Below are 24,321 nucleotides of genomic sequence, written 5' to 3' on the forward strand. Positions count from 1 at the left end.
GTTGTTTTTAAAATATATAATCGATAATATTTCAACTGCAACGGTCTTGTTCAGTAGGAGAGGGAAAGGAAATGGATGCCCAAACTCTGTTGCGTGAGCAAAACTCATGCGAACACCTGACGCGATGTTATCGTTCTGGCTCATTTTTCAAAATAAAAGCCTGAAACTATGTCTGAAGACTGTTGACACCTTGAGTAAGCGATAGGAAAAGGAATCTGGTTGATATCCCTTAAATGGAGCAAAAGGAGGCTATGGAACATGAAGTTTTCAAAATAGAGGCTACTTCCTGGTTTGATTTTTCTCAGGGTTTCACATGCAATATCAGTTCTGTTACACTCACAGACAGTATTTTGACAGTTTTGGAAACTTTAGAGTGTTTTCTATCCAATTATATGCTTATTCTAGCATCTGGTCCTGAGAAATAGGGTGTTTACTTTGGAAACGTTATTTTTCCAAACATAAAATTAGTGCCCCCTAGCTTCAAGTGGTTAAACTGAAGACTTATAGTTTTTATCAAAGTGTTTAATCATGCAACTGTAATTGCATGATATTACATGTTATAACTGTAATTAACTAGGGCACCAAGGAAAATATTCAGATTACAAAGTTATAATTTCCTAATATAACCTTTCAGATATTTTCATATCTGATCAATAGTCTTCTGATTAATTAATTATTTACTTTACCTCACGTTAGTCTCATTCCAAACGCAGTCTTCACTATGAGTCGTCCATACATCAATTGTCTTAAATCATTTATTTATTAACTAACTAAACAATCACAGAAGTGCACACACAATCAAACAAAGTAAATATGGTTACAAGAAATGATAAGTGTGCCCTAGTGGGTTAAACTGGCATGGCGGCTTGTTAGACAAAAGGAAAGTGGGGGTCGACTGAGAAGTCACTACAGAGTTAATAATTATAACAATTGAAATGCTAATCCTTTGCACATGAACGCTCACTCATTCGGGAACAATTGCAATCAATATATATATTTACGCTCAGTGTGTCCTCGTGATCGCTATTGAAAAGTTAGTTTCTGTTGGAGAGTTTTCGTCCTCTCTCTCTCTCTCTCTCTCTCTGTCGTGGTTAGAGGGGATAGTTCAGAGCGACATTCATTCATGTTGTTGTAGTATGGGTGTTTTGGCAGTTGTCGTTCTTCACTTTCAATGATACCGAATTCCTAGCTGCAGACTAGTAATTAATATCAAAGACTTGTTCTTATTCTGTCGGTATCGATAGTCTAAGAGTTTAACCACGTGGTATGGTTAAAGAATTCAGCAACGGTCTGTGGAGAAAAACATGGTCTGGTGAGAACTTCTCAAAGTTGGGGTTTTATTCGGAATTTCAGAAAAGGGGCTGTCCCAGGATGCCTGACCCTAACTGGGCTCATGGGCGGTCCTCTGATTTAGTTATACTCAAAAGGGAATTGGAATTTCCTTCATTAAACAGTCCAAAATCACATTACACAATTTTACGAACAGTATCATCCTCACTCATTCATCTTATACAACAATTAGATGTAAACCTCATATCTGAGGCTATTATATAAACAGCGTTATGGTAATGTGGCCACACCGTCTCCCATGAGCTTCCCCAAGTTGTAACAAACGGACCAGTTCGTAGCTGGATTCTTCACCGATCTTTTATACCTTCTCCGGAATGTAAATGTTGTTCGTACCTCAAGTTCTGTGAGGTGGAAGAAATTCCTTTGTTCTCTATGAAAATTCACTCTGTCTCTATACTGTGGCCATGAGGAGATAATATCTTTGAGGAATTTACGTCCTCTCTGACCACTGCAGCCTAGTTGTAGGAGGCAGGGAGGGGCAGGGAGAGGGGGATGGGGCTTGCTGTTCCCAAAGAGGGCAATGTCATGACAACATACACTTAGTATTACTTTCTTAGCTCCAGTATACATATCTCCCTGGTATATTACATAATTTATGCAGCAGCATACAATACATTTTTGGACTCACCCTTGTTGTGCTGTGAACAGGAAGGTGGTGCTGCGGTCCTTCGTGGGCACCGATACGTTTTATCTATAATTTTTCTTTATTATTTATCTTCATATGGCAAGGATTAAAAAGGATTTACCAGTAGATTGTCAACTTGATTCATGACGATGACTGCTAGCTAAGATTTTGAAAGTCAGTCCAATCAAAGCTACTGTAGATATAATCAGGCAGTTAACCCACTGTTCCTAGGCCATCATTGAAAAAAATAATTTGTTCTTAACTTACTTGCCTAGTTAAATAAAAGGTCAAATAAAATAAAAAAAATGTGATTTGACGTCATGTTATCTGTGGCCAATAACTTTGATCCTTCTTTGATGGGCACTTCTAATGTAACTCCATGGCAGCACCCAAGGGGCTTGAATCTTCTAGCTGTACCCTTAAACTTAGCGGTGACGTAGTGTCCCAATGAGTGACAGAACACTGAGCCAATCACGACTCAACGCTTCGTATTTTCTGCTGGCTTGCCCCACCACAGAAAGCACTGAGCTAGGCTGAAACATCTGCATTTTGGAGCTGCCTTACTCAAGAAAACAAAAAAAGAGACAATACTTGTATGCGGCTTTATTAACTCAATGATATAAATATATATATTTTTTTACATTGTTTTCAAACTGATATTTTTTTTTTTTTTTTTTACCTTTATTTAACCAGGCAAGTCAGTTAAGAACAAATTCTTATTTTCAATGACGGCCTGGGAACAGTGGGTTAACTGCCTGTTCAGGGGCAGAACGACAGATTTGTACCTTGTCAGCTCGGGGGTTTGAACTCGCAACCTTCCGGTTACTAGTCCAACGCTCTAACCACTAGGCTACCCTGCCGCCCCAGTGTGACACGTATTAATGCCAAAATAACATGCAACGCAAGAAAGCCCCCCATACCAAAAAATGTGGGGCCGCCACTGAGAGAGAGAGTGAGATCTCAAAAGTCATGTGAAGTAAATTACAGAAAGGCAGAACCATTTAAATGTCATTTTAGTGACAACCTTTTAGAATATTGATTACTGACAATATTGCATCTATGCAAATCACTCTTTGTCAAATAACTGGCATTGCGTTAGTGTGCATGTGTATGTGTGCGCTTACGTGCGTGTGTGCATAACAGCTGACCTGGCCATATCACCCAGGTTCTATGTGATAATGCTCTGTTTGGCTATTAAAATAGGGATTTCCTCCTTGGCCAGCGTGCCAGGAAACAGGCCCAAGTCCCAGATCCCAGCAGGAGATGTAGTCGTATTCAATGTAATGGCCTTGGACTGAGGCATCACAGCCTATAATAGTGCTTCAAGAACAGTCTCACAGGCTTTAGTTGTTAATACCCTTAACTAGGAAAAGGATGAGTTCAGGACTAAGTTGAAGTGATAGATTTGAACGGGCCATACATTTAAACATGCCCGGGCAGCTCTGACATTGAAGAGGTAAAGGAAAACAAATGACACTTTATTTTTTTCTTGCCTGTCAACTTGGGTATGGTGTAATGTCCCTCTCTGCGTCTCTCTCTTTCTATCTATCTCTCTTATTTTTCCCTTAATCTCACTCTCAGGAAGCACGACAACAGAATGCAGGCCCAGGTGGATGGGAGGAAGGTGTGAAAGCTGGGACAGAGCAGAGGAGGATCCAAGAAGAGACGAGTAGGAGGAAGAGACCTTGGACCTTACTAAGTAAAGGACAAAAGGTCTGGCTGGCTGGAGGTCTGGACACATATCCATAAAGTTTCTCAGAATAGGAGTGCTGATCTGGGATTACAATAAATGCACAGGTGTGTGTCAAATCAAATCAAATTTATTTATATAGCCCTTCGTACATCAGCTGATATCTCAAAGTGCTGTACAGAAACCCAGCCTAAAACCCCAAACAGCAAGCAATGCAGGTGTAGAAGCACGGTGGCTAGGAAAAACTCCCTAGAAAGGCCAAAACCTAGGAAGAAACCTAGAGAGGAACCAGGCTATGTGGGGTGGCCAGTCCTCTTCTGGCTGTGCCGGGTGGAGATTATAACAGAACATGGCCAAGATGTTCAAATGACCAGCATGGTTGAATAATAATAGGGCAGTGTGTGTGGTGGTGGTGTTCTGATCCTAGACCAGTATTCCTACTCAGAGGTCCTTTATGAATACGGGCCCTGGTGTCCTGTGTGCTGAGAGGGGGTGAGAGAGGCTGGAACCTCATGGAGCCTCTGGCACTGCAGCAGAAACAGAGGAGGGGGAGGAGAACTGTGTGAGGATCAGACCAGGATGTTGAGCAAACTTTATTAGGGGTTGTCTGTGTGTCTTTGGATTTAAATGTTTTGGAGAGCTTCACAGTGGAAAGGGGAGACAATTAAGTGTAGCTCTCAGAATTTCCCCAAAATTCCCCCTTTGAAGTCTCCTGTTTTAAATGAAATACAAAGGAAGGGAAAGTATTTACAGTACACGTGTGTATGGGAACCATATAAATGAAGACTAAATCAATATAATATTGTTCACAAATCACAAATATTTGGTATCTCATAACGGTTTAACCTCTGAGAAACTTTGTGTAAAATATGTTCCCTTCGACGGAAATGCTTGTACAGAGGCTGAGGGGCTCTGTGTGAGATGAAGTAATCTTCATAACCTAGAATGATAGAAACAACATACAACATTATCATCCATCCACACCAAATATTTCATATTTCCCTCAGTAGATATGGAGGAAAGTCATTATTGGAGTAATCTGAACTGAGTATTGTACATATTTGACAAATCTGGCCACAATGGAATATTGTTTTGGGCACATGTATTCTCCTAGGTTTAATACAGAAATGTTGTTGTTCAGTCTGCAGGGGATTTAGTATTGTAGCGAGTAAAACCATTATGGAAAAAACAAGTCATTTGTCAGAGTCATTTTGCTCAGTCAGCGCCGGATCCAGCATATTTCCACAGTGCTATTTTCGGTGCAGATTTGATACAGCAAATATGGCTTGTCCTAGAAAGTCACGATTCTACCGGAGAATGTGGGGATTTTCTTTACTGCTTCATGCGGCTAATTACAGTGATCATTCTGCTGTCTATGAAGAACAGATGGACAATGGGTTTGATGGTCATGCTTGGTGAAGTGTGAGTGCATAAGGGGACATTTGTTCAGTCCAAAAATTCAGTGATGGGAGTTGGTAGGTTTTTAAAAGTGGTGGTGGAGGCAGGAGGGGGAGGAGGGTTTCACCACCAACTGAATTTATCCTAAGCATAGAGCACTGTAATGACGACAGATGGCATCTGAAGAGATGATGATCTCTCTGGAGCCAGATTGGGAAGTGCCTACTGTGTACTGTAGCTATGATAAGATGTGCTGACATGCAGTTTTCAGCCCACCATGAAGCATCACTATAGGATAATTATGAGTTATATTAGTTTACTTTAAGTTATAGTATGCTGTTCTTAATTGGTTTAGGTATATTACTCCAGAAACAGTCAACTATATGTGATTTTTCATGGAGAATCATATTTGCTCATCTTGAAAATATACTCACTGTACTGTACTTCTATATGTGTGCTATTGCTTTATGCATTCATGCGAAGCATCAGTTGATCAGTGGCAATTGTAGTTGAAGGAATTAACTTGAAAGGTTATATATTACGTTGTCTACTGTCTTCTAGTAGACATTTGAAGGTAGCATTGATGGTCTAAGTACATTTTCAAACAAACCCTAAAGGAGAACAGTTAACTTAGTTCATTTTTGACTGGCAGTATTAGAATTGACTGGGAGGCATCTGGCATTAGTTTGAGAAGAATGCCATCTCCTGGCACATTGCAGTAGGACACTGAAGCTGATTCCGTCCTTACGCTGACCAGCTCGCTACCAAAGATTTCTAGAACTGTGTCGCTACTTAATGGTAACAGTATGTCAGGGGAGACTACTTCAGTAGAGGATGAAAGCATAGAGGCTCAAACAGTGTGCCTGAGCTGGGTGAAAATGTGGACAAGAAACAGTGACCCTGGCCATACAACTGTGCTTCCATGAAAAGTCCCTTAGATAACACATTGCAATTGATTCATCATAATGATTTAAGGGTTTGTCCTAGATGTGATAGTGAGAACCATATGTTTCCCCCTTATGGTTTTGTTGCCTACAGTTCTATAATTCTGTCAGTACTTAGGCATGTCCTGATAAACGTTCCTCACATATTTTAGTTTAGAGGTGAAACCACATTCAATTTGGCAACTCTTTGAATTGGAGTGTGACACAAAGCAACCCATTTCTTTGTCTTTCCCCTGTGAGAATAACACACTGTGTTTATAAATCATGTATAGAGTATGACATACATATGTTAGCCTTTTCTAGACAAATATTAATATGCAATAAATATGGTTCAAGCCACATGCTCTGCAGCACATCACACGATGAAACCTTTGGCAAGACTTAGAGAGAAAAGAGTTAACATTCTCTCTCTCTCTCCCTCATTCAGCCCTTTACCCACCAGCTGTTAGAGTGAAGAGAGAGATGGTGTCAATGATGAAACCCCACCTTTCAGAACGCTATAGAGGATGTAAATGTACTCTTTGAGGTGAGACATTTTTCCTTGGATATCTGTCTCCTGACCTCTGATCTTTCCAATCACATGGGCCACGTGCGCCCGGAGGACTTTGAGTGCACTGTGCTGACCACTGGCAGAGTTCTTTCTCAGCTTGTACAGAGCCATCAAGCAGGACCTGACAGTGACAGCTGAGGGAAAAACCTCACAGATAAATGATAGCTCTATGTTGTGGATTGATACTGTACTGATACATATTGTCGTCTTCATTTCCAGGGCTCCATTGGTCTCCATTTTTCAAAACTTTTCCATTAATCATTATAGATAGTGTCAAGAATGATTTCATTGGCTACCCTTATACTATCGTATCACCGAATCCAAATTACAGTTTGAGATACATTTTAATCATATTGCAGTTTAGATTTTTGTTAGTATTTAAAACTCTTGGAAAGGTTTATTACTAGTGCTACTCTGAACACACTTGGAAATGTAGTTCTGAAACTGAAAAAAATCTGTATATTTACAGATATTATTATTTTTTAAATCTTTAAAAATGATTATATGGTTCCTATACAGTGTGTTATGAGTAAAATACAAGTCCATTAAAATCTATATATATTTTTACAACACTTTACTGTAAAAAAAAATATGTATCACAACAAAAATGTATTTACACCACACAAATGCCAAATATTATTGCCAAAAGTTAATTTATAAAATGCATAATCAAATATTTACAAGATATGAGTATAAAATAGACAAAATAGAACAGAACAGGAGGACCATATTACGAGAGCTGCCTCTCTTATTGTTGTTGTTTTAGCCCGTGTCTGGTCCTGCACAGTGTTCATAGGGCCACTGATCTGATAACCTCTGGCTTCACAGGCTGCTGCTTGGTCGCCAAAGAGTCCACCTTGGCCTCGTCCTGTGAGCTTGGTGCATTTGGAGGGAGGAACGGCACATATCGAACCCAGGAGAAGGAGGAGAGACAAGAGCTAATTCCAAATGGAAGGTTGTACACCTCACTGCTCTCCAAAGTGTTGCTGGAGTCATCAAGGGGGATCTTGTTCCAGTCCATGATGCCCCGCTCCCGCAGGGTGCCTGTGTTGCCCAAAGCAGTAGAGTAGAATGCTTCAACTCATCCATAACAGAGACTGAGAACAGGCTATGATATTGTAGACATGAAAGAGGACTAGTGCATTTTACTCTATGTGAAACGGTTGGATAGATACAGTGTTCCCCATCCTCCCATACTGGAGACGTAATTTAGTCAAATCTGGGATACTCAAATGAGTGAAATGTTACGTTTGTATGGTACTGTATGTATTAATTATCTAGGTGGCTAATGCCAACACTAGCTAGGTGGCTAACATTAGGGTTAGTGGTTAAGGTTAGGGTTAGGGTTAGGATAAAGTTTAGGTTAGCTAACATTCTAAGTAGTTCAGAGATACAAACTAGTCACCTTGCGGCGTCAATCGCAATTTTGAATCCTAAATAGGTGACCTGTGTGATTTGTGTAGATCTGATGAGAAAAGTAACCAGAAAAACTGCCATTTGGGAAGTTTGAAGTGAGGGAGAAAGTGTGATGGAACAAGTATTGTTAGCATTGTTAAGTATCTTGCTAGCTGGATCGAATTATCCGTTAGCTAGCCAGAGAAATGTTGAGCAATATTAGCCAAATTAACTGATTAAATAATTGAGTTTATGGTGTGAAAATTAGCTGGCTAATAAAGTCAGACAACGTTACAACATCAGATGAGCTAACATTAGTAACCTAATCATTTCATTATAGCATTAACTGGTAACGTTATATGACTCCTTGCCATTCCTTAAGTTATAACGTGTTAGTTGCTTACTGGACCGTGGCAATCTGTGTGAACTGTTAACTAGTTAACTAGCTAACGAACTAACTACTATATGTGAACTAATGTTTTCCCTCTACAGTATGGGGTTAATTTTCAGAATGAGAGAATTAGGTGAAAATGAGGCGTTGCTTGTTAAACAGTTATGTGTAGCTGGAGCTGGGCCTGGCTTAAGCTGGATGCCATTGTAGAGGTGAAAGGAACACCACACACACACTCCTTTCGCAATACAGTGGATAAAAAGGGGTATGCCAGGTGTACTCTCTGCCTGAAAGAGCTCAATTATGCCAACAAAGGGTATCATGCTCTGCTGGCACATTGTAGAACAGATGTCCACAGGCAGAACGTGTACAATGTAATAATGTGCAGTGTAGCGCAAAGTTATTGCTTTGTGTTGAACTTGACAGTAAACACTTGTGTGTGAGTAAGGGGGTATCATTAAATGTTTCACCCAGTGAATGTTATTTTTGCACACATGTAGCCTTGGGCACTTGATCTATGTCTACTCTGATTCAGAGGGGTTGGGTTAAATGCGGAAGACACATTTCAGTTGAATGCTTTCAGTTGTACAACTGACCCTTTCCTTTCCCTACTATAGTGGCCACTATAATAGAGCAAAAAATAGAATGCCTGTTTCACTCTGTTTCTACAGCTCCTGAGTGGCGCAGCGGTCTAAGGCACTGTATCTCAGTGCTAGAGTTGTCACTACAGACACCCTGGGTCCAAATCCAGGCTGTATCACAACCGGCTGTGATTGAGACGCCCATAGGGTGACGCACAATTGGTCCAGCGTTGGTCGGTGTAGGCCGTCATTGTAAATAAGAATTTGTTCTTAACTGATTTGTCTAGTTAAATTAAAAAAATTCCCAAGTGCTTTATTTAGATGTGTGTGGTCACAGGCATTCTATTGTAAAGGCTGTCATGGTTAACTGCAATTAGTTCAAATCTGCATTAAATGCTAAAGTTGTCCGTGATGAGATTCGAGTAGTTGCAAGGTAGCTAAAAAGAAGTAAGTAGTTGCAAAGTTGCTAATTAGCTAATATTGTCCATGATGAGATTCGAACATGCAACCTTTGCGTTGCTATACATTTCTTTTTGCGTTAAGTAACCATTCGTTGAGTGTCCTGGATTTTTCATATAGTCTATGAAACCAGGCTGGTCCTCCTGGGTGGAAGCTTACCTGGAATGGTGTTGTCAAGGAAGAACCCAAAGAAGCCTCCAATAAACATGCTGGTTGTTAGAAGCACCTGCAGCAGTTGGTCCAGCTCGACCACACCTGACCAAGAGAATACAGTTCATCACATTGGGCCAAGTCACATACTAGAGGAATCTCAGATAACAGCAACATGACCTCCACTTGCCCTCTATTTTGTTCTTCTGCTGAGCTTTTTCCACCCAGCTTTTTTTGTAAGGAATTGTGAATTTTCTTAGTCATAGTGTTTCATGCATTATCTGCTCTGATACCTGTTGCTATGGCATCCGGGTTCTTGAATATCCAGTTTGGAATGACAAGCCCGGAAAACATGGAAAATCCAAAGATAAACACATTCCGGGAGGAGTTCATGTCTGCATACTGTCAAATATTAAGCAGAGAAGAGTTGACAGAGAAACGCCACAAAGTCATTGGGGTTGTTTTAATTCTAATAACTTTCAAAACATTGTACCAAAAGCGTATTCACAGATTTCTTGCTTATTTTGAAATTAGCTACCTGAATTTTGCAACCCTACAAGCAGAGTTGGGTAGATTACTTTCTAAATGTAATCTGTTAGTTACAAGTTACTTGTCCAAAATTGTAATTTCTAACGTAACTTTTGAATGACCCAACTTGAGTAATGCAATCTGATTACTTTGAGTTACTTTTGGATTACCTTTACCAGCATTAGAAGAAGACAAATACAATCCATCAAACTCATTTGGTGTGTCAGAATAGTGGTCTCTGACTTGTGATCAGACTCGCTCAGGTGGAACAAATGTAAAATTCCGCCTTTCTTCAATGGTGAATTGAATGTCATTGAGAAAACAATGCATTTTTTTACAAACATCCTTTCTGAATATAAAAGTAATCTGATTATTATATTTTTGCTGGCAATTTAACTGAAAGGTAAGCCATGACAGGTAAGACATGACTGAAAAAGCCTTCATATGTAAAATGTCTCTATAGTGGCCATTGTACTATTCAACGTGTAAATAAACCTAGACAACTGCGTTTACCTGCAGATTTGAAACTCCAGCTGCAGAAATGACCCCGAACATGACCAAGAACATTCCTCCAATCACAGGTGTGGGGATGGTGGTGAAAATTGCTCCAATTTTACAGAAAAGTCCCATGATGATCATCAATACCCCACCAGCAACGATCACCATGCGACTGCCCACCTGAGAGAGAAAGAAATAACCATGTCTGTTGAGACTGTATAACAGCCAATAGCTTGTATAACTTCCATATTCCAAAAAGCATTGATTTATCTATAATATGCTCAAAATTGTATTGCAGATCGTCATAATGAAAAATAGCCTCTAGCCCATCTCACCTTGGTGATGCCCAGTGCACCCACATTCTCACTATAGGAGGTGGTTCCGTTGCCCGTGCCCCAGGCCCCAGCCAGCAGACAGCCAATCCCCTCAATGCCAATGCCCCTGTTGATGGCATGCTTAGGGGGTGGAGGGGCCCCTGATAGTCTGGCACAGGCGTGGTAGTCCCCCACCGACTCTATCATGGAGGATAACACCCCAGCCAAGATCCCTAACACTCCCGCCAGGCTCACAGTTGGCAAACCCCACTGACCTGAGATTGGAATCAGAATAAGGGGTTCCAGTTAACATACCCAAATGTATTGTATTTCGGTTCATATACAGTGTCTTCGGAAAGTATTCAGACCCCTATACTTTTTCCACTTTGTTAGGTTACAGCCTTATTCTAAAATGTATTTAATAGTTTTTTCTCCTTATCAATCTACACACAATACCCCATAATGACAAAGCAAAAACAGGTTTTTAGAAATGTTTGCTAATTTATAAAAAATATAAATTAAATCACATTTACATAAGTAGTCAGTGCTTTGTTGAAGCACATTTGGCAGCGATGACTCCTCAAGTCTTCTTGGGTTTGACACTATAAGATTGGCACACCTGTATTTTGGGATTTTCTCCCATTCTTCTTTGCAGATCCTCTCAAGCCCTGTCAGGTTGCTGCACAGCTACTTTCAGGTCTCTCCAGATTTTATTTTTATTTTACCTTTATTTAACTAGGCAAGTCAGTTAAGAACAAATTCTTATTTTCAATGACGGCCTAGTGGGTTAACTGCCTGTTCAGGGGCAGAACGACAGATTTGTACCTTGTCAGCTCGGGGGTTTGAACTTGCAACCTTCCAGTTACTAGTCCAACGCTCTAACCACTAGGCTACCCTGCCGCCAGAGATGTTAGATAGGGTTCAAGTCCGGGCTCTGGCTGGACCACTCAGAGGACATTCAGAGACTTGTCTCGAAGCCACTCCTGTGTTGTCTTGGCTGTGTGCTTAAGGTCGTTGTCCTGTTGGAAGGTGAACCTTCACCCCAGTCTGAGGTCCTGAGCGCTCTGGAGCAGGTTTTCATAATGGATCCCTCCGTACTTTGCTCCATTCATCTTTGCCTAGATCCTGATTAGTCCCAGTCCCTACTGCTGAAAAACATTCCCACAGCATGATGCTGCCACCACCATGATTTACCATAGGGATGGTGCCAGACTTGCTTGGCATTCAGGCCAAAGAGTTCAATCTTGGTTTCATCAGACCAGAGAATCTTGTTTCTCATGGTCTGAGAGTCTTTAGGTGCCTTTTGGCAAACTCCAAGCGGGCTGTCATGTGCCTTTTACTGAGGAGTGGCTTCCGTCTGGCCACTCCACCATAAAGGCCTGATTGTTGGAGTGCTGCAGAGATGGGAGAACCTTCCAGAAGGACAACCATCTCCACAGAGGAACTCTAGAGCTCTGTCAGAGTGACCATCGGGTTCTTGTTCACCTCCCTGACCAAGGCCCTTCTCCTCCGATTGCTCAGTTTGGCTGGGCTTTGGCTGGTGTTCCCAAACTTCTTCAATTTAAGAGTGATGGAGGCCACTGTGTTCTTGGGGACCTTCAATGCTACAGACATTTTTTGGTACCCTTCCCCAGATCTGTGCCTCGACACAATCCTGTCTATGAGCTCTACAGACAATTGCTTCGACCTCATGGCTTGGTTTTTGCTCTGACATGCACCGTCAACTGTGGGACCTCATATAGACAGGAGTGTGCCTTTCCAAGTCAATTTACCACAGATGGACTCCAATCAAGTTGTAGAAACATCTCAAGGATGATCAATGTTAACAGGATGCACCTGAGCTCAATTTCGAGTCTCATGTAAATAAGGTATTTCTGTTTTTTATTTTAACTATTTTATTATGGGGTATTGTGTGTAGATTGCTGAGGATTTTTAAAAATCTATTTTAGAATAAGTCTAACATAACAAAATATGGAAAAGTCAAGGGATCTGAATATTTTCGGAAGGCACGTTCCATAATCGATAAACCATACATATTAGTTACCCATACAGCACTAACTACTGAAGGTTGGGTTAGGATTGTGATAAGCCCTGAGTTTTTTCTGACCATGTGACAGTACCAGGAAAAACTTGAATATCAGGTTATGGAGTTATTGCTTATGATCCCACTGAGCAGCTGTGCTTCGTACCTGGATATGGGAATCTGAACCAGGGGGCCTGGCTTATGACATCCCCCTTCAGGTCTGTGCGAGCCAGGTAGCCGTACTGCTCCGGCTCGGAGGGCAGGACATTAGAGATGGTGAAGATGTAACAGATCAGCCATGACAGTGTGATGCCAAGGAGCACCTGAGGAAGAAGTCACACACAGTACTGTACATGCAAATATTACACCAGTCATTATCAGGACCAGGAGTGTTTCCAGACCACAGGAACTGACCAGGGAAAACTTTGGGCTATATAAGGTCCATAAGTGAACAATGAACAACTTTGAGTCTTTGGCCTCGATTCAATCAGCTCAAGCGTAGTGAATAGTTTTGCGTTGTTGGAGGTGTAACTGCAGTATGAGCTGACAAATCAGTGAGTGGCTGCTCGTGTGACACCAACCACTCCCTTCCTTATTATCCCTACCGCGTTAGAAGTTCAAAACGTTGAAAGAGAGAGTTGGCTCTATCGATTATCGAAATTATGACAGGCTGATGCATGTTTTCATGTGAATTTGGATGGGGGAGGATTTATAGCCTATCAGTCTAATTGCGGTGTAGACAATAGAACATCACACATTTGAGTGGTTGAACTTGTAGCGCAGCTTCATGAACTTCTTACATGGCTGCATGGGATTTGTCGGCTATAAAGTCGGGTGTAGTTTTTCATCCAATAGCAATGTCAAGCAGGGAGCCACATGTGGATTGACAGCTAACACATTTCCACCTCCGACACCTCCAAAACAACCACTGTGCAGATGTCGGCTAGTGCGGTTCTGATAGAATCTAGTCCTTTATTTTCCAATGGACGTACAGGGAGAAGCTGGAAGATGTAGATCCTGGAGGTGTGGAGTTTCTTGGTCTTGTTGTATGTGGGGAATGGTACAGGGATGTGTCGGAGGTACTGGGAGAACAGGATGATCAGAGCAGTTGTCCTGTAGGAAAGAGAAAAACTCTGTTCACAAAGCAGAATGAGCCATCCAGTGGTGCATTTAGAATGGGTAAGATTTTTCTAGTATCCACAAAAAATCCGCTCTCAATCCACTCTTTAGGTATTGTTTTCATTAGTCCACTGCTGATACAGTCCCAAAATGTCAAGTGTCACCTCATCATGATGATGTGGAAAGTGACACTTTGCTTCTTGAAAGTCCATTATCTTGAAAACTTGACTGCTTACATGCAACAGTAGACTAATGAAGAAAAAAAATACAAAAATATCATTTTTGAGTGGATTTTTCTTTAACTGGTTCTGACAGCTCATGAGGTCTCCTAAATACCTGTCGTCTAGGTGGGACTCTTATGACTAAAGAGGCTTCATGCATAGCTTTTTACCCATAAGAGTAGGAGTAAAATGTCTCTTCTCAGCACTTATGACAAATCTTCTACTCTGAGACTCTGTGGATATGGGCCCAGTTCAACAGTTGATAACTACAGGCTTGTGGGGAGTTTACACACATAGTGGAGATGCCCCAGTGGTTCCCTGCGCTCATTCCAGCCGAGTCATACAGGGACAGGCCAATCAGAGAGATGGTGGGTGCGATGGTAAGGGGGCCAATAAAACGCATGAAGAAACCGATGAGGCCAGAGAAACCCACCAGCACCTGGAACAAAGAGCCCACCATGATGGAGCCCTGCAGCTGTAGAGGAATACAAACACACCACATGAGCAAACACACATCAATAAACACGAGTAATAGTATTTAATCCTATTTCATATGAAACACATTAATGTGTATACAATATGTAAACTCAGCAAAAAAAGAAACGTCCTCACTGTCAACTGCGTTTATTTTGTGTGTGTAAATATTTATATGAACATAAGATTCAACAACTGAGACATAAACTGAACAAGTTCCACAGACATGTGACTAACAGAAATTGAATAATGTGTCCATGAACAAAGAGGGGATCAAAATCAAAAGTAAGAGTCAGTATCTGGTGTGGCCACCAGCTGCATTAAGTACTGCAGTGCATCTCCTCCTCATTTTTGCAGTGCATCTCCTCCTCACCAGATTTGCCAGTTCTAGCTGTGAGATGTTACCCCACTCTTCCACCAAGGCACCTGCAAGTTCCCGAACATTTCTGGGGGGAATGGCCCTCCGATCCAACAGGTCCCAGACTTGCTCAATGGGATTGAGATCCGGGCTCTTCTCTGGCCATGGCAGAACACTAACATTCCTGTCTTGCAGGAAATCACGCACAGAACGAGCAGTATGGCTGGTGGCATTGTCATGCTGGAGGGTCATGTCAGGATGAGCCTGCAGGGATGGTACTACATGAGGGAGGAGGATGTCTTCCCTTTAACGTATAGCGTTGAGATTGCCTGCAATGACAACAAGCTCAGTCTGATGATGCTGTGACACATGGACCCTCTACCTCCAAATCGATCCTTCTCCAGAGTACAGGCCTCGGTGAGACAAAACCGTGACTCGTCACTGAAGAGCACTTTTTGCCAGTCCGGTCTGGTCCAGCGACGGTGGGTTTGTGCCCAAAGGCAACGTTGTTTCCTGGTGATGTCTGGTGAAGAACAGGCCTACAAGTCCTCAGTCCAGCCTCTCTCAGCCTATTGCGGACAGTCTGAGCACTGATGGAGGGATTGTGCGTTCCTGGTGTAACTCGGACAGTTGTTGTTGCCATCCTGTATCTGTCTCGCAGGTGTGATGTTCGGATGTACCGTTCCTGTGCAGGTGTTGTTACACGTGGTCTGCCACTGCGAGGATGATCAGCTCTCCGTCCTGTTTTCCTGTAGCGCTGTCTTAGGCATCTCACAGTACGGGCAATGCAATTTATTGCCCTGGCCACATCTGCAGTCGTCATGCCTCCTTGCAGCATGCCTAAGGCACATTCACGCAGATGAGCAGGGACCCTGGTCATCTTTCTTTTGGTGTTTTTCAGAGTCAGTAGAAAGGCCTCTTTAGTGTCTTACGTTTTCATACTTGTGACCTTAATTGCCTGCCGTCTGTAAGCTGTTAACGACCGTTCCAGAGGTGCATGTTCATTCATTGTTTATGGTTCATTGAACAAGCATGAGAAACAATGTTTAAACCCTTTACAATGAAGATCTGCAAAGTTATTTGGATTTTTACTAATTATCTTTGAAAGACAGGGTCCTGAAAAAGGGACGTTTCTTTTTTTTGCTGAGTTTAGATACTGGTGTATCAAGGGTTATCAAAAAATGATCAAACTTGCTCTCTTTCTTTACATTTACATTGACAAATATAAAGTATCTTCTAAATGACAATCACATTACTAAAAGGCAGCAGATAACCGAAAAGTTGCTGGATCGAATCCCCAAGCTGACAAGGCAAAAATCTGTGATTCTGAACAAGGCAGTTAATCCACTGTTCCCTGGTAGGCCATCATTGTAAATAAGAATTTATTCTTGACTGACTTGACTAGTTAAAAACAAATCACCTCTCGCATGCGGCTCTGCCACACATCTATGTACTCAGGAGAGGTGGTGTTGACCAGGGAAGCGTTCTGGGTCCAGGCAGGGCATGTCCACTCTGGCATTGACAGCATAGCCATGGAGGGAGCTAGAAAGGCAAAGGTACCCCCCTGAACAATGGGCAGTCTGAGGGATAGAGAGAGATGGAAGATAGAGGGGAGAGTAAAGACAGATACCTGAAATCACAAATTGCAGAGATGAGATGTTCTGGCTTGAATCTTTAGACTGTTACATAAGGAATTCTTCCCCTTTATAGTATAATCAGAAGCCGACTTGTCTTGTGAAGTAGTAGTTGGAGGTTATGGTTGGACCAGAGATGAAACAGCAACACTGGCTCTTTTGTCATCTTCATGTTCTACACAGATCTGGGACTGGGTTGATGGTTGGCTTTTCTGAATAATGATTCATCAAGCATTTGCCTGCATGATTATGGATTCAGGTGACCTGTGCTCTGTGTGAGGTCTCTCAGCTTTTGCTCCATATACCTTACTATCACTTTGGGTCATCAGAATTGCTCCTATCCATAAAATAAGTGAGTAAACTTAAATACAGTACATACCCTTCAAATTAGTGGATTCAGCTATTTCAGTCACACCCGTTGCTGACAGGTGTATACAATCAAGCACACAGCCATACAATCTCCATAGACAAACTCTGGCAGTAGAAAGGCCTTACTGAAGAGCTCTGTGACTTTCTCAGGATGTCACCTTTTTATCAAGTTAGTTTATCAAATTGCTACCCTGGTCAACTGTAAGTGCTGTTATTTTGAAGTGGAAACATCTAGGAGCAACAACGGCTCAGCCGTGAAGTGGTAGGCCACACAAGCTCAAAGAATGGGAAAACCGAGTGCGGAAGTGTGTAGCGTGTAAAAATGTTATGTCTTCGGTTGCAACACTCACTAATGAGTTCCAAACTGCCTCTGGAAGCAACATCTGCACAATAACGGTTCATAGGGAGCTTCATGAAATGGGTTTCCATGGCCAAGCAGCCGCGCACACAAGCCGAAAGATTACCATGCGCAATGCCAAGCGTCAGCTGGAGTGGTGTAATGCTCGCCGCCATTGGTCTCTGGAGCAGTGGGAATGCGTTCTCTGGAGTGATGAATCACGCTTCACCGTCTGACAGTCCAACGGACAAATCTGGGTTTGGCGGATACCAAGAGGACGCTACCTGCCTCAATGCATAGTGCTAACAGTAAAGTTTGTTGGAGGAAGAATAATGTTCTGGGGCTGTTTTTGTTCCAACTTCTAGTGGAACGCCTTCCCAGAAGAGTGGAGGCTATTATAGCAGCAAAGGTGGGACTAACTCCATATTTATGCCCATGGTTTTGTAATGAGATGTTCCCTTTTTCCACATTTTGTTACGTTACAGCCTCATTCTAAAACAGATTAAATAAAACATGTTCATCAATCTACACACAATACCCCATAATGACAGAGTGAAAACAGGCTTTCAGAAATATTTGCACATAAAAAACAGAAATACCTTATTTACATAAGTATTCAGACCCTTTGCTATGAGAGTCAAAATTGAGCTCGGGTGCATCCTGTTTCCTTTGATCATCCTTGAGATGTTACTACAACTTGGAGTTACCTGTGGTAAATTCAATTGATTTGGAAAGGCACACTCCTGTCTACATAACAGATTGACAGTGCTTGTCAGAGCAAAAACCAAGGCATGAGGTTGAAGGAATTGTCCGTAGTGATCCGAGAAAGGATTGTGTAGAGGCACTGATCTGGTAGCAAAAAATGTCTGCAGCATTAAAGATCCCCAAGAACACAGTGGCCTTTATAATTCTTAAATGGAAGAAGTTTGGAACCACCAAGACACTTCCTAGAGCTGGCCGCCTACCCAAACTGAGCAATCGGGGGAGAAGGGCCTTGGTCAGGAACCCGACGATCACTGACAGAGCTCAAGAGTTCCTCTGTGGAGATGGGAGAACTTTCCAGAAGGACAACCATCTCTAGCCAGACGGAAGCCACTCCTCAGTAAAATGCACGACACCCTGCTTGGAGTTTGCCAACAGGCACCTAAAGGACTCTCAGACTATGAGAAACAAGAATCTGTGGTCTGATGAAACCAAGATTGAACTTTTTGGCCTGAATGCCAAGCATTACATCTGGAAGAAAACTTGCGCCATCTCTACGGTGAAGTATGGTGGTGGCAGCATCACACTTTGGGAATGTTATTCAGCGGCAGGGACTGGGAGACTAGTCAGGATCGAGGGAAAGATAGAGAGATCCTTGATGAAAACCTCCTCCAGAGTGCTCAGGATCTCAGACTGGGGCGAAGGTTCACCCTCCAACAGGACAACGACCAGAAGCACACAGCCAAGACAACGCAGGAGTGGTTTCGGGATAAGTCTCTGAATGTCCTTGAGTGGCCCAGCCAGAGCCCAAACTTGACTATCGAATATTTCTGTAGAGACCTGAAAATAGCTGTGTAGAGACTCTCCCCATCCAACCTGACAGAGCTTGAGAGGATCTGCAGAGAAGAATGGGAGAAACTCTTCAAAATACAGGTGTGCCAAGCTTGTAGCATCATACCCAAGAAGACTCAAGGCTATAATCGCTGTCAAAGGTGCTTCAACAAAGTACTGAGTAAAGGGTCTGAATACTTATGTACATTTGATAGTTTTTTTTTGTATACATTTGCAAAACTTTCTAAAAATCTGTTTTTGTCTTGTCATTACGGTATATTGTGTGTAGATTGATGAGGGGGAAAAAATCAATTTAATCAATTTTAGAATAAGGCTGTAATACTTTCCAAATGCACTGTATGGGTCGATCTTAAATTGTGGTGGCATTTGCATCCTCCTTCTTTTGCAACCATGAAACACACTGGAGTGGCTGCTCGTGGGGTTATTGAACATGAAGCCACACCCGTCTCACTCGCATTATACATTCAGAATGAGAAAGTGTAGGTTATAGAGAATTATTGTGACACAAAAATAGAAAATCATTCAATTAAATAATGAGTAATTATATATATATATATATATATTTTTTTATTTTACCTTTATTTAACTAGGCAAGTCAGTTAAGAACAAATTCTTATTTTCAATGACGGCCTAGGAACAGTGGGTTAACTGCCTGTTCAGGGGCAGAACGACAGATTTGTACCTTGTCAGCTCGGGGATTTGAACTTGCAACCTTTCGGTTACTAGTCCAACACTAGGCTACCCTGCCGACCCCATATTAGCCTAATCGAGGTGTAAATAAGGCTAGCCTACATTTCACATTCCATCGTTTTAACACAGTTCTACCTCCGACACTGCCAAAACATCTGCTATGCAGGTATCGGCAAGCGCAGATCTGATATAATCTAAATTTGACGAAATATGTTAAGATTTGTTAAATATTTTCAACATTAGTGTACTGGTATATTGCGATCTTTGAATTCTGGGACTTTGTTTTGTCAATCTATTTGTGTAAATGATTTAAATCTCAGTTCCAAAATACTTCAATAATATCTCACAGCTGTAATGTGCTGACTGCTCAACCGACAGGATTTCCGGTTTCTAATTTTCCAAATCTGGAGTCAATCTGATTTGTGCTTCATGAGAATAATTTGTAAGTATTTTTAGCATTAGCATGCTAAAGTTACAGTGCGGACATATTTCAAGCAGCAACTTATGTTATGGAGTGAATCTGATGTATGGTTCATGAGGAGAAAATAATTGCAGATGATTTTGAGCATTAGCATTACATACAGATGGGATCTTCATTTAAACCAGTTTGCTACAACAGGAGTGATCTGTTGTGATCAAATCCTACATCTGTAAGTCTTTGTGGAGTGGAGTTACAAAGGGTTTAAATGGACATGTAAAATCAGATTTGCTTATTTATCAATAACTCAATCAATCCCTTAGTTTTGCTCAGACTAAATCTATCATCTTTGCTTGAGTGAGTGCACGCTAACCAGGGTCGCCAGGTGCACGGTGTTTCCTCCAACACATTGGTGCTGCTGGCTTCCGGGTTGGATGAGCGCTGTGTTAAGAAGCAGTGCGGCTTGGTTAGGTTGTGTATCGGAGAACGCATGACTTTCAACCTTCATCTCTCCCGAGCCCGTACGGGAGTTGTAGTGATGAGACAAGATAGTAGCTACTAACAATTGGATACCACGAAATTGGGGAGAAAAGGGGGTAAAAAAAAGAAAGAAATAATTAAAAAGAAAGAAAATCACTCATTACAAGGATTTACCAGGACCTTGAGCATTCCCTGAAGTGGCAAGCGGTTATTGCGGGAGGGATCTATATTAAAGAAAATTATGAGCTAATCACACCTTTAGTATGTCATACATTTCAGGATTCCATTGATGATATGGGCTGTCTAAATTCAAAGTGTCATTGGTGTTACTCAATTTAAATGAAAGGAAATTGCATTGTGAGCTAAATGTATTAATGAAATCACATTAGGCCTCAGTTTAAGAAAAGCCTCAAATACCTCAAATGTGTCATTGGTGTTACCGTCGTTACTACTCCTACTGGTGGCACAGTGTTGATAATGGTCACAATTATTTCAAGTCATTAAGCTGCCTTATTAGTTGATTTAGAATGGGAGGATGTACATTTAAATTACAAATATAGAACATTAAGTACATGCTCTCTAAAATGCCACCAGAAATTAAGAACCGCCCATTCAGTATATTCTTGAAAGTGTATTATCAGATTATATCAGCTCATCATGGTCTGGATATAGATTACATAAATGACATAAAAACAACACAGTTAACCTAACCTACATTAAGCTTGACGACTACAGTGCCTTCAGAAAGTAGTCACACCTCTTGACTTTTTCAACATTTTGTTGTGATACTAAGTGGGACTAACATGGATTTAATTGTAAAGAAAACAATTCAACGATCTACACAAAATACTCCAATGTCAAAGTGGAACAAACATTCTATCATCTTTTTTTAATGGAAACACTAATATATTTTGATTTCATTAGTATTAAACCCCTGAGTCAATACATACATTAGAATCACCTTTGGCAGCAATTACATCTGTGAGTCTTTCTGGGTAAATCTGTAAGAGTTCAGCAAATCTGGATTGTACAATATTTGCCCATTATTCTTAAAATTATTCAAGCTCTGTCAAGTTGGTTGTTGATGATTATTAGACAGTCATTTTCATGTCTTGCCAGAAATTTTCAAGCCGATTTAAGTCAAAACTGTAACTAGGCCACTCAGGAACATTAAATGTCATCTTGGTAAGTAACTCCAGTGTGTATTTGGTCATGCATTTTAGGTTATCATCTTGCTGAAAGGTGGATTTGTCTCCCAGTGTCTGTTGGAAGCAGACTGAACCAGGTTTTCCAATAGGACTTTGCATGTGCTTAGCTACAGTATATTCCTTTTCTTTTTATCCCCAAAAAGCTCCCTAGCCCTTGCCGATGACAAGCAAACTCATAACATGATGCAACCACAACCATGCTTGAAAATATACTCTTCTTATTATAAAGAGTGGTACTCAGTGATGTGTTGTGTTGGATCTGCCCAAACATAATGCTTTGCCACATTTTTTGCAGTATTACTTTTTTTTTTTGCAGTTTTATTCTATACCAGTTTCCTTCTTTTCACTTCGACATTTAGGTTAGTATTGTGGAGTAACTACAATGTGGTTGAGCCATTCTCAGTTCTCCTATCACAGCCAGTTAACTCTGTAATTGGTTTAAAATCACCATTGGCCTCCTGCTGAAATCCCTGAGCGTTTTCCGTCCTCTCCATCAACTGAGTTAGGAAGGACGGCTGTATCTTTGTAGTGACTAGGTGTATCGATACAGCATCCAAATTGTAATTAGTAACTTCACCATGCTCAAAGGGATATTCAAAGTCTGCTTTTTTATTACATTTTTACTCATCTACCAAAAGGTGACCTTCTTTGCAAGGCACATAGATGGGGGTAGTCATTCAAAAATCATGTTAAACACCATTATTGCACACAGAGTTAATCCATGCAATTTACGGTATTATCTGACTAGTCGAGCAAATCTTTACTCCCAAAGTTGTTTAGGCTTGCCATAACAAAGAGGTTGAATATTTATTCAGCTTTTCATTTTTTATAGAATTGTTCAGAAACAGAATTCCACTTTGACATTATGGGGTATTGTTTGTAGATCACTGGCACAAAATCTAAATGTAATCTATTTAAAATTCAGGCTGTAACAACAAAATAAGGAAAAGGTATAGGGGTGTGAATACTTTCTGAAGGCACTGTATACTTCACCACTCCTCCTGCATATGACCAAGCAAATCTCTTCTATTGACCCCATGCCAATTCAGGCTCAATGACCTGGAATTGTATGAGTGGGGGAGCTGAGCTCCATTACCAGTTCTTCAGTTAGAGATTCAGCTCGATGGCTTTAATTTCACAAAGACCCAGTGCCCAGTCGAGAATATGCTATGGTGTGAGGCTAATGCAGCACACTGACCTGAAAAACTGTCTCTGAATATCAACAGAGGCTTAGAAAGAACCGTGAGAGCTCATACTGTACAACCTAGCTAATCAGATGCTTCAGCAAAATCAATCTTTACAATAAACGATAGTCTACTGCTGGATCTCCTGGAAAGCATGACAACCAAATCAGATATTGTTTTTTGCCTTAAGTAAAATTCCAGGAAATTGCCATGGATTTTATTGTACTTTGTTTTGATTCCCACATGACGCCTCGCCCTTTTGATGTCTGGCAATTCATGACTAGTAGATTCCCTTATACAGTGTCATGGTTGGATGACTCCAACTTGATATTGCCCAGGATATCTTATCAAGGTCAATCTTTATTGACCAAATAAACAATAGACTCCCTTGTACCTTCTTCTCCCTGCTTTTGGCCCCATTTATGTTCACAGACACTCGGTTGCTGTTGAATAATTTGTCCAAAGCCATATCCAACCAACCACAGCTTCACTCACCTGATTCCGAAGGTGACCTGCAGCAGGGTGCACACGCCTGACACAAAGAAGATGGTGCTGATGAGGTGACCCTGGGTCAGGCCATCGTGCTGCAGACACAGACCCTGAGACAGGATCAGAGGGATGGCAATTATCCCCCCAAACGCTGTCAGTAAATGCTGAGGAGAGGGGGACATGGAGGTAAGAGAGGAAGAAGAGATGCACTCATGACGGTTACATCCACTGATACTGAGGCCAAGATGAGCAGATAAAATCACAGGTACAGGAACAGTACTTGCCATCAGCCTCAACAAAACTCACAGTTGAATCTCTTAAGATCTTATTCTTGAGGCCCTCATGTGACTTTGTGATTTTATTTTTCATTTGCAGCCAAATTCATCCTCAAAAACTAGGTTAGTTTGACTGTTCATCCAATTGATTACATTGGCTGATCAAATCAATGGAATCCCAAGGAGGCCCAACCTCTCCAACCTCAACCAGTGAGAAGGGAACCCTGTGGCCTCCAATAAAAAGGAGTAGGGATTGGATTTACCTGGATGCCCAGGATAATGCATAGGTACCAGGCTGGGACGTCTGTGACACAGTAGGCCAGCTTGTTCTTGTCATCCTCCTCAGAGAGTTCGGAGCCCTCTCCATCATTCTCCAGCTCACAGAAATGTCCATGAATCTACAGGACCGATAGCAAGGTCTCATTCATTAGGACAATGGAAAACATTTCATTCTGCAACGGAATAGGAAAATGTGCGTCTCTTATTGGCTAATCCAGGTAGTACCTCCCTGTTACCGTGCATTTTCTTCTGTTTAATCCCAAATGGGCTGACTCACAGGCATAACATTACCCATACTACAGGAATAATATTACCAATAATACAGGCATAATATCA

At 41.4% G+C, this 24,321-nt stretch overlaps 1 protein-coding gene across 1 annotated transcript in view; it reads right to left on the reverse strand.

Annotated features, from left to right (window-relative positions):
• Nucleotides 1–2,837: 2,837 nt before the first annotated feature.
• Nucleotides 2,838–24,321, reverse strand: part of LOC139416271 (solute carrier family 23 member 4) — a 32,517-nt gene continuing 11,033 nt past the window's right edge. The window contains exons 4-14 of the mRNA XM_071164735.1: nt 23,970–24,104; nt 23,438–23,595; nt 16,489–16,648; nt 14,530–14,711; nt 13,889–14,009; nt 13,063–13,219; nt 10,895–11,148; nt 10,575–10,739; nt 9,827–9,935; nt 9,543–9,638; nt 2,838–7,601 (exon numbers count right to left, since the gene is read on the reverse strand). Of these exons, the coding sequence (XP_071020836.1) occupies nt 7,348–7,601; nt 9,543–9,638; nt 9,827–9,935; nt 10,575–10,739; nt 10,895–11,148; nt 13,063–13,219; nt 13,889–14,009; nt 14,530–14,711; nt 16,489–16,648; nt 23,438–23,595; nt 23,970–24,104 (1,791 nt within the window). The 3' untranslated portion in view covers nt 2,838–7,347. The remainder of the gene's footprint in view (nt 7,602–9,542; nt 9,639–9,826; nt 9,936–10,574; nt 10,740–10,894; nt 11,149–13,062; nt 13,220–13,888; nt 14,010–14,529; nt 14,712–16,488; nt 16,649–23,437; nt 23,596–23,969; nt 24,105–24,321) is intronic.

Source organism: Oncorhynchus clarkii, chromosome 1 (genome assembly GCF_045791955.1).
Source record: "Oncorhynchus clarkii lewisi isolate Uvic-CL-2024 chromosome 1, UVic_Ocla_1.0, whole genome shotgun sequence".
Lineage (NCBI taxonomy): Eukaryota > Metazoa > Chordata > Actinopteri > Salmoniformes > Salmonidae > Oncorhynchus > Oncorhynchus clarkii.